At 45.1% G+C, this 14,634-nt stretch overlaps 1 protein-coding gene across 2 annotated transcripts in view; it reads left to right on the top strand.

The window, feature by feature from the left end:
• The first annotated feature begins 6,973 nt into the window (after positions 1 to 6,973).
• The window catches only part of SLC22A23 (solute carrier family 22 member 23), a 169,434-nt gene continuing 161,773 nt past the window's right edge, over positions 6,974 to 14,634 (top strand). For both annotated transcript variants that reach the window (XM_077809135.1, XM_077809136.1), the window contains exon 1: positions 6,974 to 7,510. In XM_077809135.1, the coding sequence (XP_077665261.1) occupies positions 6,974 to 7,510 (537 nt within the window). The remainder of the gene's footprint in view (positions 7,511 to 14,634) is intronic.

A 14,634-nucleotide genomic window follows, 5' to 3' on the forward strand; every position in this document is an offset into this window, starting at 1 on the left:
CAACTTTAGCAATGTACTGGAATGAAGGTTTGATCCTTTATATGGCTGAGGTGTAGAAGAGTGATTACATCTAGAATCAGAAATCTGCCAGATCTGATTGTATCATATACCTACGGTTACTTGGCTGCCTGGCTTCTGGAAGATTCAGAAATGTTCACCTGTCAGTGCAAATCTCTTAACTTTAACTGCAAAAATCCTTTGAAAACGAAATAACACACAATATAAACATTAGGTAGCATTATTTTTTCCCCTTACAACTCTAGTATGTATCCATTTGTGGTATAATCATTTATTTAATCACAAATTTATTAATGAAAACAAACACCAAACACTGTGCTAAAGCCCAGTACATTCTTTCTCTTTAGCTTGAACTAATTGATAGTTTGTTTCCCTATGAAGGCTTTCCTATATTATCATTCTCATTTAGTACGCAATGAGGGGAGCATATACACTCCCACCTGAATATTTTGAAAATATCCATTTAGGAGACAAGCAGAGACCCTGACCCAAATCCTGAGCTGGGCTGTGCTCTGCTGGCCCTAGGAGAATGACCCCAGTGTAAGGAGATTGTTGGGTGGGATAGAGCTAGTGTTGCAGCTGGTATGGACCAGCTGGGTGTATATGTAAGGTGTCCCAATGTCCTGATGATGCCCAGCTAGGGTCCTGGCCCAATGGCAGCTGCTACAAGCTAAAGCAATGCATAGGGTGACTGGCCAGGATCCAGGAAGCATATAAGTATCTTAAAGCCTCCCTGTACCCCAATCCTGTGCAGTCCTGTGGGCATTCTACTTTCTGTTCCCCTGTCAACTTTCCTCGGTCTGAGTACTGGTCTCTTCTTGGTTTCTTTATACAGTCTGGCTGAGTTTTGGGTGAGAGCCTTCTCTGTAGGACTTGCCATTCAAAACAGCCTTTCTTCTGTTCCCAGATTGTCTAACACCCTGGCTAACAATATCACTTTCCCTTAGTCCACTACTTCATAATTCTCTCACTTGTGGCTGCTGTTTAACTCTACAAAGCACTTGGGATATTGATCTATACAAAATAAAGTTTAATTTATTCTTTCATCATTGTTCAGCAGAGAATGTAAGGGTTATAAAAGAAACAGGGTCATACTGAAATCTTAGATGCACAAGGTGTAAAGCATAGCCCACATCCTAGTGTGTACAGAAATAAGTAATTGGTACATGTCCCAGTGGAAATAGTTTGTTTTGGATCAATATTCTGTCCCTTAGTAATTTTAAGACTTCAAATGTTGACCTGTAGGACACCAGTGAGAGCCCAGCTCTTGGCAGCAGTGACTCAAAGTTACTGCCATCTGAAATCTAGTTGATCGACATAAAATGGAATTGATGGTTTCTATTCCAGTTGTGGGTAGTATCCAAACCCCTTTGCAATTGGCCCTTTTGTCCGATGTCTTTGGGAGAAAGGCCAAGGATTGTACAGGCACCAAGACTCTTTCTGGTATCAGAAATTTTTCTAAATCAGAGGAAAATGGTGGGGGAGGGAGAATTGGGGGAAGATTTACACTAATACTGCTCAGGCTGTGTTTGTTCTGAGGATGGCACTTCAGTCTTCAGAGCTGTCAATTTGGCACACTTCCCCCATAGTAAATTCACTTAAAAAGTGCCTCAGAAGCCAGAATTCTCTGCTAAATACCCTTGTCCAGTGTCTGGGCTGGGATCTGGGATGTACCATGGAGTGGAAGCTAGAAGGATGTCCCCTCTCCCCAGCCATTTGCTTTGTGGCTGATTCCACAGGGTAATGGCTGGAGTAGATTTTGGAGTTAGAGCACCCTTTGCAAGACTGGAAGAGCTGTATGACAGCAGGTCCTCTGAACCCACCACTCCCTCATCCCCAGCCTCCTCACTCCCCAGTACAAAGGGGGCTCACTGCCTATGTGGCCTCCCCAAACTCTTGCCATCCACCTTTGTTATACAGAGTTATATTAGGGCTATTGTAATAGGGCTCCCTGCATCAGCAGGTGTTGGGGGAAGACAAGATTTGCCCCTTCCTGATATTTTTATATAAGTCTAGTGCTATGGAAATGGATAGTTCAGGTTTCTAGCACCAGTTACAATAATTAGTTCATTATCATCTTTTACTGGTTGCAACTTTTGGCTGGATTAAGCTGCTTTCCCTTCACTACTACAGAACAGGATGAATAACAAAGACTTTGGGTTTCTCCTGTAAAGGAAAGCTCTCCACTGGGCATGTCTTCTACTTGGAGGGGTAACGAAAACCTGGAGAAAGTGCAGGGAAATATTTCATGTTCAATAACGTCTTTGATTACAGGCTCTATTTTTATTAAATATGCCAGTTTAGTCCTGTGAGATTGGAACATGGTGATAAATACATTTGAGGCAATTGGGCTTTAAATCACAGTCCTTACATTTGTCTGGTACTTTCTGTAGCATGTATACACACTGGCACAGTTAGTGTGCATTGAGGTGTAATTTATCTGTCTGCATTTTGAGTCAGAGAGTTTCCTCAGGGCACCTCTGACTACTTTACTCTTATAACCCTCAACGGATATACTAGGTGTAGTTCATGTTTTTCTTGCTCTAGAAATCAAATTACAAAGTAAAACTGACTGTGACCCTCAAAATCTAGCAGCCAGCAGTTCCCATTACAAGTAACAATACACCTTTCTTGCTTATGAACTGATAGCTAATATTCTGTACCATTATCACAGTATCTCAATTAAAAGATAGTCACCAGGCTGCAGTTTCACAGCCATTCTGCTGAAAAATATTTTTATTTTTGTTACTGTTGGAAGATTGGAGATCATCTCATGCTTTGAGGGGCATGTCAAATGGCGACTATCTCAAAGCCTGCGGTTTCTGAACTGGGAGACCAGCTCAAATCCTGGGCCATTTCATAGTAAACATTTGAGGATTTTTAAAAAAAGCTATTGAACTGACTTTCTTCCAACTTGATTTGATTTATACATTTCATTAAGACTTACAAACCTAACCAAGTCTAAAGACTGTATGTACTGTTCAGTAACTTACTGTGCTGTTGTTTAAGAAATTCCTTTTTGTATTGTGTTGTTTGACAACTAATTTATAATTACACACAAAAAACTCATTAAAAGAACATTATTAAGGATTCAAAGTCAAACACTAAAAAATGGGAAACACTGGAATTAAGGCTGACCTGCTTCATTTGTTGCAGGAGTTGGGAGACGTGTACTATTTGTAGTAGTGGGGCAGGCTGCTCTAGGCACACCCACAACTATAGGTCTCCCCTTCAGGTAAAGGGGAGGAACCACTGATCCCAGCCTACAATTGATTCTGGGGGCAACAAATGAAAAAACAGGCCTGGGAGTGAGATCAGAGGTAAAGAATAGGGGATTGAGAGGTGGACAAGGAGCAGAGAACCCCAGACAGCACCAACTGCTCCTCAAAGGGGTCTAGGAAGTCAGTGGACATGGTCTATAGGAATTCTGCTCTGAGGCATGACTAGACAAGGGAACCGAAATAGGCCCCACAGTCGTGAAGTATTGCCTGTCAGACTTTCTCCTCCTGGAGTGATGGATGGCCATCTTGGTCAGTGTCAGGAGGAGGTCCTGTGACTTTGTGGGGCCACGGATGGCTTGTGCATAGATCAGGAGATGGGAGCAAAAATGCAGCCAGAACCTCAGTAAGAGGTTCAGGAGGAGCTGGAAGAGGGCCTGCAACCTGATGCACCCTATGTAGATGTGCACCAGGGTCTCCTCACCGCAAAAAGGATAGGTGTTGGGGGAGTACTTGAACTGCACCAGGTACATGCCTGGGCTCACAGCTCCATGGACGAGCCACCAACCTGGTGGGCCATGGAAGCAGAGAGGAGTGCAGAGTGGCCCACTGGGGTTCCTCACCCTCTGCTGGTTGGTAAATGGATAATGAATCAGGAAGAAAAAGGACGGTCTCATGGTTAAGGCAGTTGAATGCTGTCCTGGAGAAATGGATTCTATCCATGTTTCTGCTACAGTGGCCTAGACCCTGAAAGGTATCAAGGCAAATCAATGGCCATTCACAAATAAATTGTTTGCCTAAATATACTAGCAATAGCTCCAACCTTACAAACACTTTTACAAGTGAAGTAACTTTACATACTGACTGTCTACATGCGCCATTGTTTGCAGAATCATTGTCTATACTGTTTTTATGATTTCCACAAATTTGAAGTTTCTGCTTTTCTCAAAGGCATCTGGCAGGAAAAAATCCAAAAGGTGAAATTGACTGTAAACAAAAGTAAAACTCACTAGCCTTTCTCCCAGCCTGGAGAAATGCAAAGGGAAAAAAATTATCAGCATTTATTATGAAAAGTAAATTATATTTACAGTTATTTTTAGATATTAGATTTTATTGGTAAATGTTGGTGAATGTCAATTTCACCATAGGCTCACAAACAGATGAAAAAATATTTCCACTGATAATCGAAATTTACAGACAGGCAAAGAAAGAAAAAGGCTGCTTGAGAACTTCTTAGAGTTGGATTTTAGGATATTTAGTTCATATATTTAGAGTGTGATGTTGACAATTTGTATTTTAATGGTTGTACAGTTTTAACTTTTTGAAACTCAGCGTCTACTGTCACTGAATAATTATCAGCTCCCCCATTATCTGATCCCCCATCATTTTCAACAGTTGTAAAAATTTAAATCAATACAAATTGAAAAAAAAAATTAAAACCCATAATTCTGCACAACTGTGAAAATTTAAATTGATACAAAAATACTTAAAAACAAACATTGATAATTCAGTTGAAATTATAAAAATTGAATTCTGTCAAGCCTAGTTTTAATTATCTCAGAGATTAACACAGGTAATTATTTATTTGTAATTTAATTTTTCACCTGACACTCTCTTTGAAATTATGCACATACATCTTTCAAGTTCCAACTATTTTGTATCTGTCTAGGCTTCAGAGACAGGATGTTCTGGTTCAACCTCTAGTCTTTCCTTTGACCCCTCTGGGCCTCCCCATCAGTTACTCTTTATGTTCTGGTTATCTAATCTCCCTTCTTCAGTCACTCAGGGTGGTTTTGTAACTTGGCTTCTCATAGCTTGTCTGAACCAGCAAGCTGCAGGACTCTTATCTTACTGAATAATAGACATAATAGAGGAAATAATTCACATAGAACTAAACAACGTTATTTTACTCCCCCACCCACCCCCTATCGTTTTAATTAGAAAGGAACAACTATTAACCTTGGAGCTATTTTTCATGTTCAAGTCTTTTTTGCTCCTACCACTAATAAATGAGTTAATTGTGAAGGGCTTTGCATATTTCCATGAAAAGTGCCATGTAAGTATAATTTGTGTTGTGGTGTAAACAAGTTCACAGAACTCATTTACAAGAACATATGCCAAATGTAACAACTGTTATCCAAGACAGTGTTGCAATGCGTTTCCATCCTACCCCAGCGCTGGCTGCATTCCAGTGGTGGGTGAAAGCAGTTATAATTTATTAAGGGATGTTGGTGATCTTCCCGGAGGATATATATGTTGATGTAAAATACAGCACTACCTCTGCTGCAGTAGTGATACTATCTTGGCCACCTGAATGGGGTGCTGTTAGGCTGGATTCATTTTAACTCTACCCCGTTTTATTCTCCTTACACTAACACAATGTCATATCCAACCCATAGGGGATAAAAGCATCTCTTTACCAACTCACAGCGAATAAGCCATTTGCCTAAGTACATTTAAACAGCTTTAAGAGACCAGACAGATATCTCAACACTAGCCAAAAGAGATACCCTAGCGGGACGTGCTTAACTGAAGAGACTCCGGGAGAAGGAAGCCTAGCACGAAGACCCACTCCGATTCCTTTAAACTGGGGGTAGCTAGAGTGAGGAGGAGAGGAACCAAAGCGATCAGAGGTGTGTATGAGTCGATCTTGTTTCAAAAGCTGCTACGTTCGCTGACGCCCCCCCCCCCCCCCCACACACACACATCGAGCCATCCTGCTGCTGCTGGCTGACACCACATCCACCGCCTTGTGCCTGAGCCAAACCCTGCTGCTGTTCAGCGCAAGCTCCTAAATCCTCCTCCACTTTCCTAGCCGGCTCGGTCCCCCTGCCCCAGAGAGCCGGAGCAGCAGGCGGCGCAGGAGATCAGCGGATCTGGCCAGGGTGGCCAGTGAGCGCGCTGGATTTCCCCCCCTTCTGCTGATCATGGCTTGAGCTCGGCTGCCGGTGGAGGTGCCTGGGGTGGGGGAAGGGCTGCGTCCGGCTGCTCCCTGCAGGGGGAGCCAGGCTGCCGCCGAGGGCCCGGGCGCAGGTGCTGTTACCTTTACCTCTGGGGGAGGGCTGGGGGCTGGCTCTGCAGGTTGAGGCTGCCGAGAGAGGCGCACTCGGAAGGGAGTGGGGAGCGCTCCCCGCCCCTTTCCCCCGGTACGTGCAGCAGCAGGAGCCGAGGCGAGCTGCAGCCTCGGGAGAGAGAAAGAGGCGCCGCCACGCAGCGGAGCGAGCTTCGCCCGGCAGCAGCGGCGGCTTTCGGGGCTTCTCCCGCAGCCCGGCGGGCCCCGGGGTGGGGGGACTCGCCCCCCCGTGGCGCGGAGCCAGATGTGCGGGGCCAGGGGCTGGAAGGAGCCAGCCAGGCGGTGCCGTGAGCTCTGCCCTGCGGGGCCGCTGCCCCCGGCTTGCCCACGGGACCCGTAGCGGGTGCTGGGGCAGGGAAGCCGCGGCGCGGCCGTGCGGAGCGGAGGCGGCTTTGCAGAGGCTTCCCCAACGCGGCCGGGCGCCGGCGGCGGCGGCGCGGGGCAGGCTCGGTTGCGGCTGCCGGCGGCGGGGGTGTCTCGGCCGAGCGCGGCTTGAGGCGCAGGGCAGGGGGAGTCCCCGGCTGCGTGGGCGGCTCGGGTCGCCCTCCCCGGGCGTGCGGAGCCCGCGGCGCAGTTGGCAGCTCCGCGCTCACTTCGAAGCGCCCAGGCTCGGAGCGCGGCCGGCCCCATCCCGCCCCCTCGGCTCTCTATGTGAGGCTCCCGGATGGCGATAGACCGGCGACGCGAAGCGGCCGGCGGAGGCCGGCAGCTGCCCGAGGAGAACGGGTCCCTGCCGGCCGGGGAGGCGGGCTCGGCAGCAGCAGCGGCGCCGGCGGTGGCTCCCCCCGCGGCCGCGGAGATCCAGACCCTGCCGCCGCCGCCTGCCGGCGGCTCCTGCAGCCCCCTGCTGCTGGACTACGATGGCTCGGTGCTGCCTTTCCTGGGCGGGCTGGGCGGCGGGTACCAGAGGACCCTGGTGCTGCTCACTTGGATCCCGGCCCTTTTCATCGGCTTCAGCCAGTTCTCGGACTCCTTCCTGCTGGACCAGCCGGACTTCTGGTGCCTGGAGGCGGACGGGCAGGGCAACGGGACGGGCCACTTGACCCGGGGCCCCGCGAACCACAGCCAGAGCGGCATAGGCGGGATGCTGGGGACCCCGGCGCTGCCCACCCCGCCGCCGGGAGACAACGCCAGCCAATGCCACTGCCACGAGTGGCAGTACCGGATCAGAGCCGGCCTCGTCCAGAACGTCGTGAGCAAGGTAAGGAGCAGGGGGGGCTCCCCCGGGCATCTCCCCCTCCCGCGGCGCCGCCCCCGTACTGCGCCCCTGGCCACTCTGCTCCAGGGCTGCTGGCTTATTAGCAGTCCTTAATTTGTGCCGGGTCTGAGCCCCCACACCTCTAGGCTTGGCCGTTCATAGCCCTCGCCCCTGTGGGCTTGTTGCCTCAGTTATGAAAGTAAAAAAATTGCTTGAGCCCCAGCACCTAATTGCTTGAGCCTTGACACCTCTTTCATTGCAAATTAAGTATTGCTTATTTGTCCCTCCAAGCAGGGGCGCTGGAACAATTTGTATAGTGGGGGTGCCTAGAGCTATTGAACCAAACTGTAAACACTGAAAATGATGGAAACCACTTCAAGCCAGGGGTTGCCAGAGCACCCCTAGTTCCAGTACCTTTGCCTCCAAGCTCATTAACACAAGCCCGCCTGACAACTGCATAGGCTGAGGGGCTACAGAAGCTGGAGGACAAAATATGCAAGGTGGGTTTGACTGTGGAGTCCTTCCCCCAGGGGAGGAGGGACACCCCACTTAAACTTGTGCTCAGACATCTAGGAAGGAAAGCAGGCCAGGTGGCAACTAGCTGGTGTCTGGGTCACATGCTTCTGAACCCTTATCTACTTCCTGAATGCCAGATTCTTTATAGGTTTGTTTTTCTAATGGGACTGGCATGAACAAGATATATTACCGGCAGGTGTTGGTCAGAAGTTACACCCAGCTGTGTCATCGAACCTGAATCCTTAACTTGCAACAACTCTTGTTAATGTAATTCTGGACCTCTCCTAAACGCAATTGTCAGTATTGCCAATTTTTGTGGCTGTTTTGAACATGCATATACACATATACAACCTGAAAAATAGGTTGGCACACTGGGCTTGTCATGAAGCATTTGAACCCACACATCCAGAAGCAAAAGCAATCAATAACCCATTAGACAGCTAGCCTTGAATAAATCCCATGCTTTGCATCCTGATGTACTCTTTGAACTAATGTATTTAAAACCCAACCGCTTTTTTCCTTTCCTCCTCTTTCCTATCTACTCCAATATTATTCTAGACTTCTGTCTCAGGTTTATGTTTGAATGCATTTTTGTTACTACATTACAAAGTCTTGAGGGACAAGAAATAGGACATGGGGTCTACAGTCAGTGGCTGTTTTACTGATATACTCATCTAATCTTCACAGTTTTCAGTGCTAGCACTAATCTCTCAAGAACTACAAATCCATTGGGCTAATGAAAAGACTATTTTAAAATAAAACCTTTCTACAGTTGTATCATGGTTGTCAGCAAACAGCAAAAAGAAAACACTTCTGAACAGAGAACCTCAAGTCATTACAAAGGCTGCCCCTGTACCAATGCAGCATACTAAGTAGATCAGTTTTAGATTACACAACAAAAGCTGTTGAGGGTGGCAGTGAGGAACACAGATTTGAGAATCGCACAACTGGTATGCACTGTGAAATATAAGTATTTCTTTTTGGCAATGTACTTGGTGAAGGAATAAAGGGGGACACATGCATTTTAGGTATAGAAATCATTCTAATCGAAAGGAAAAATGTATATTGCTTGCTTTGTATTGCATAAAGTAATCCTGTAAATCATAAACATGGTTTATAGTTAAAGCTACAATGAACTGATAGTATTTCCATATATGCTAATTAGCATATGTATAGCATATGTATAACTTTGCCCTTACACGTGATGAATTTTTAATATATGTTTGTTATTTACATTAGTGGTGCAAAAGTCTTTTTTGTACCATCTGTATACAATTCATTGATATTAGTAAACAACTGTAGTTCATGAGGTATAAAACAAAAATGTTACATCATGAGAGTTCCCTTAATCTCAAACCCCCAAAGCTCAGCAAAAATTAGTTCTCACATGGGAACTCTGTTTGGATTAACTGTGCTGCATTGCTTTCCACAACTAGACATGCAGTAATCAAATGACCAATCTCGTTGCTCTTTCTTGCAGCCAGCACAGGCTCATATCAGTTATTGGAAAGCATTTCAGTTTTTCAGCATGTCCCTCAAAGTGTAAATGGTGTGAAAAAATCAACCAGATATAGAGCAAGCAAATAAACCCCAGAAAAGTTCAAAAGCACAATGGGTCAAAAATCTGTCATATTCCCTCTGCAAAGATGAACACACACACTGAATTTAGTGTTATGTGATATAAAACTGCAAATCTGAAATTCAGTGTTTGATGGGGACAGATTATCTTCTGTTATGACTGGAGACTGAGCTATGCATATGTTCTAGGACAGTAGTTTTCAACCTGTGGTCCATGGATCCCCAGGGGTCTGCAGACTGTGTCTAAGATTTCCAAAGGGGTCACACCTCCATCTGAAATTTTTTAGGGGTCCACAAATGAAAAAAGGTTGAAAACCACTGCTCTTGGGCAGTGGTTCTCAACCAGGGGTACACATACCCTTGGGGATACGCAGAGGTCTTCCAGGGGGCACATCAACTCATCCTTATATTTGCCTGGTTTTACAACAGGCTACATAAAAAGCACTAGTGAAGTCAGTACAGACTAAAATTTCATACAGACAATGACTTGTTTATACAGCTCTATATAGTATACACTGAAATGTAAGTACAATATTTATATTCCAATTGATTTATTTTATAATTATATGGTAAAAATGAGAATGTAAGCAATTTTTCAGTAATTGTGTGCTGGGACACTTTTGTAAGTGTCATAAAAATAAAGGGAAGGGTAACCACCTTTCTGTATACAGTGCTATAAAATCCCTCCTGGCCAGAGGCAAAACCCTTTCACCTGTAAAGGGTTAAGAAGCTAAGATAACCTCGCTGGCACCTGACCAATGAGGAGACAAGATACTTTCAAATCGGGAGGGGGCGGGAAACAAAGGGTTTGTCTGTCTGTCTGTGTGATGCTTTTGCCGGGAACAGATCAGGAATGCAGTCTCAGAACTTCTGTTAATTAGTAAGTAATCTAGCTAGAAATGCGTTAGATTTCCTTTTGTTTAATGGCTGGTAAAATGTTCTGGATGGAATGTATATTCCTGTTTTTATGTCTTTTTATAATTTAAGGTTTTGCCTAGGGGGATTCTCTGTGTTTTGAATCTGATTACCCTATAAGGTATTTACCATCCTGATTTTACAGAGGTGATTCTTTTACCTTTTCTTTAATTAAAATTCTTCTTTTAAGAACCTGATTGATTTTTCATTGTTCTTTAGATCCAAGGGTTTGGGTCTGTGTTCACTTGTACAAATTGGTAAGGATTTTTATCAAGCCTTCCCCAGGAAAGGGTGTGTAGGACTTGGGGGGGATGTTTTCGGGGAAGACATCTCCAAGTGGGCTCTTTCCCTGTTCTTTGTTTAACACGCTTGGTGGTGGCAGCATACAATTCAAGGACAAGGCAAAATTTGTACCTTGGGGAAGTTTTTAAGCTAAGCTCGTAAAAATAAGCTTAGGGGGTCTTTCATGCAGGTCCCCCACATCTGTATCCCAGAGTTCAGAGTGGGGAAGGAACCTTGACAGTAAGCAAGCAAGTGAAGTGAAACTTGGGGATATGCAAGACAAATCAGACTCCTGAAAGGGGTTCAGTAGTCTGGAAAGGTTGAGAACCACTGTTCTTATGCCTAAAGCAGGGAGATAGCAATCCTAAAATACTGTGTCTGTGTGTGTATAAAACCTTATTAAAATGCTGAGAATCTTTTGAAACTTATTGTGACGTTGACAATAAAAACAGCAGAGAGCATTACTCCTTTATCCTGTAGGCTATAGCCGTGTTTTAAAAAATGCATTCCTTGGAACAATTTAGCACATAGGGTAAATCGATTTTAATGGATAAATAAACAGCTGCGGTCCCTGCTGTCTTTTTTAATTAAAAAAAAACAACTTTAACAGACTTCAGAGGGTTTTTTTAAGTATAGTTTTTATTTTTGGTGTGTTTGCTTCTTAAAACTTGGCAGATCTTTCCCACTAAGCTGTAATACTATATAATTACAATTATAGCATTTTCTAAAAGTCAGGATGCCTCTTCAGTTTTGGTTTATTACAAAGGAATGGGGAAAACACGCACACAACAAAGCATCATTTCACCCTGGCTCAAGTTTTCGCAGGTGAATCCATGGGAGTTTTGTCATTGATGTAACTGGGAGCAGGATTGGGCCATAACCGCTAATTCCCATATAGGTATTCCAGCTTCCTTTGTAAAATGGAGCTGCACTGACTTATTCAGAAAGATAGATGCTCAGGTCTCCCTCTTTCTCCCTCCTCTCCCCCACTAAATAAACTTGCTCTTATTACACAATGTTCCGATCTATCTAAATACAGTTTTATGTAATGTATCTTGGACTAATATACACTCAGCCGTGTGATAGCCAGGGGTTATATTGAAACAGCACACAGAGAGCCAAAAAAGTGTAAATCAAAAAGGCACTTTAACTCGGCCAGTATATCCTCTATTTTTAATCTGCATTGCTCCCAGGTAATAGAGGAAGAAAAGTGAGCTCTGTCACGTTCACCTACAATATCTCAACTGTTAAATTATTCATGTTTTTTGGTGCAAAGTGTATTTTGAACTTTTTGTTTTGTTGCTTTCTACTACTTTTGTGTGTGGGTTTGGAATGTCACCTTCCTTTGTTCCTCTCTGGCAGGCAGTTGTCCATTAATTAAATGGGTCACTTGAACTAGCTTCCCACCCTCTCTCCTCCCAGTACCCTTCAACAGACTGTAGCCTCTTGCCCAATGTTATACCTGGTACTTGCAGGGTTGAGGTCTTGTCACTTTCAGCACAGCTTTTCAGGGTATCCATTTCTGCCTCTTCTTGGGTCTTTGTTGGTTGTAGTGTTGAGTTGGCTGGTTGATCAGTCTGCAGCAGAATGTTGGTTTCCTGGGGCCATGCATCATTCCTTGCCTTTCTGATATTTTTCAAGAAAGGCAAAGCTGTTCCAGACGTGAACGAAGCACTGAATTCTTGACTGAGTTACAGGGGGAGCTGCTTTTGAAAGTGCTGTCAGTCATGAGGAGCTGGAATCAGTAAAAAGGACCACACCGTTTATTATTTAATATTGTTGAAATAATTACAAAGAAGCAGCTAACTACATAATTCAACCACAAGAATCTCAGTGGCCATATTAAATCACAGATCTGGGTTACTGTCCTGATTCAGTGCATAAATCATGGACCTCGGCATGGTACTTAAATGAATCTTCTTCTTCTAGATGTATTTATGTATTATTACAGTTGTTAAATGTTACTTTGAGAACTTGGACTTGTTTTGTTTGTTTTTTCTCACACAATTCACTTGTCTTGCCTAGATATCAGATGCAAATTTAGGTGAGGGTACTTCCTGTTCATAAATGTCCTGGGCTGAATAAATTCTTGAGACAAAAAAAGTATCAGTAATGATCGTATCCACCTTGGTACTTTTATGTGGTACTTTTCATCTCTAGGGCTATGTCTACACTACTGCGGTAAGTCAACCTACGCTACGCAACTCCAGCTACATACCTTAGGTTGAGTTACCATGGGGTCTACACCGCGGGGGTCGATAGGAGAAAATCTCCCATCAACTTACCTTACTCTTCTCGTCAGGGGTAGAGTACAGGGGTCGACTGGAGAGCGATCTGCAATCAATTTGGTGGGTCTACTAGACCCGCTAAATCGACCACTGGTGGATCGATCTCAGAACGTTGATCCCCACTGTAGTGTAGACCTGTCCTCAATCTCAAAGCACTTTCCAAAGGAAGTAAGTAGTATTACTCCTGTCAAGCTGTCTGGCTTTCCCAGTTAATCTGTTAGGAGAATAGGCATCTGCTTATCCAATGCAATATAGTGCATCCTACATTGTCACTCAGGGCATGGCTACACTGGAAACTTCAAAGCGCTGTCGTGGGAATGCTCCTTTGGCAGCGCTCTGAATTGCGAGTGTGATCACGCGTGAGTGCTGGCAGAGAGCTCTCCCAGCACCCCTGGTAATCCCACCTCCATGGGGGAATTAGCTCCGAGTTCTTGGAGTTTGTCTACACTGTTGCTTTAAAGTGCTCAGACTTGCTGCGCTCAGGGGAGTGATTTTTCACACCCCTGAGCCAGCAAGTTAGAGCGCTATGAAATGTAAGTGTAGACAAGCCCTGTGATGTGGACAGATATACTCTTCTATACAGTCAGTTTCTTTATAAATTGGGAAAACATTTTCCCACTCCCTTGTGTAGTGGAGGATGTACGCACTGGCTGGGGAAGCTGCTTTTGCCATTCCATGAACTTCCAGCTGCCTCGTGTATGCCCTGTTCTCAGCTTCCAGTTGATCCACGCCTCTTTGTTCTGCTTTCTCCTCAACTTCTTCATTGGCCTTGTGCCTTTGGTAGGCTCTCTCCTTGTTGGTCTTGACTGTGTCCTGGGCTGCCTCGGTCTCCCTGATCCGCAGTTCTGCCATCTGTCTCTGGTGCTCGTGTTCTTCCTGGGCTGCCAGGTGATGAACTCAGGCCTGTTCCACTGCAGTGTTGTCCTCTGTGGTGCCTGCCCCTGTGGTGTCTGAGGCAGGAGGGTCCTTGGACGCCGGGTCAAAAGTTATGAGAAAAGCCCCTAGCACCTGAACTGGGATTTACTTTTTGTGGGATATTCCCCTCTCTTTACATAACTGTTCAAGTCTTTTCTATCAAGACCATCCTATGACTGAGTTCAATCACTGTGTCTCTTCTTTAGCCTTTAAAAACTCTCCATGTCAAGTTTAAACTTTTAACAGTGCTGGGTTATGATCTATAAACCCAGCTGACGTGTGGCATATGAATCCTGCCAAGGCTGTGCCAGTGTCAGGCTGTCTGGAATGGCTCAGGAGCATGAGCACCACCCTCAGGGCAGACTGTTAAGGAGAAGGGCACACACTCCAAATTGGTTGTGAGTTCTGTAATTAGATTTCACCAACTAGGTATTAGGTGTGAATTCCTCAGGTACTACAACAGCCTCAACATGGAGTCACAGACACTCCTATCCATTTTGCCCAGGCAAGCTTGTCTTTGTGATAGATGGTGCCATACACCAAAAATCACAACAATTTTCAGATTTCTCCCTGTCCCAAAGGACAGGTCACTTACTCTAGTCACTTTACTCCTGGGGGACTTCTGCGCCAAAA

The sequence above is a fragment of the Eretmochelys imbricata genome, chromosome 2 (genome assembly GCF_965152235.1).
Source record: "Eretmochelys imbricata isolate rEreImb1 chromosome 2, rEreImb1.hap1, whole genome shotgun sequence".
In the NCBI taxonomy this organism is placed as follows: domain Eukaryota; kingdom Metazoa; phylum Chordata; order Testudines; family Cheloniidae; genus Eretmochelys; species Eretmochelys imbricata.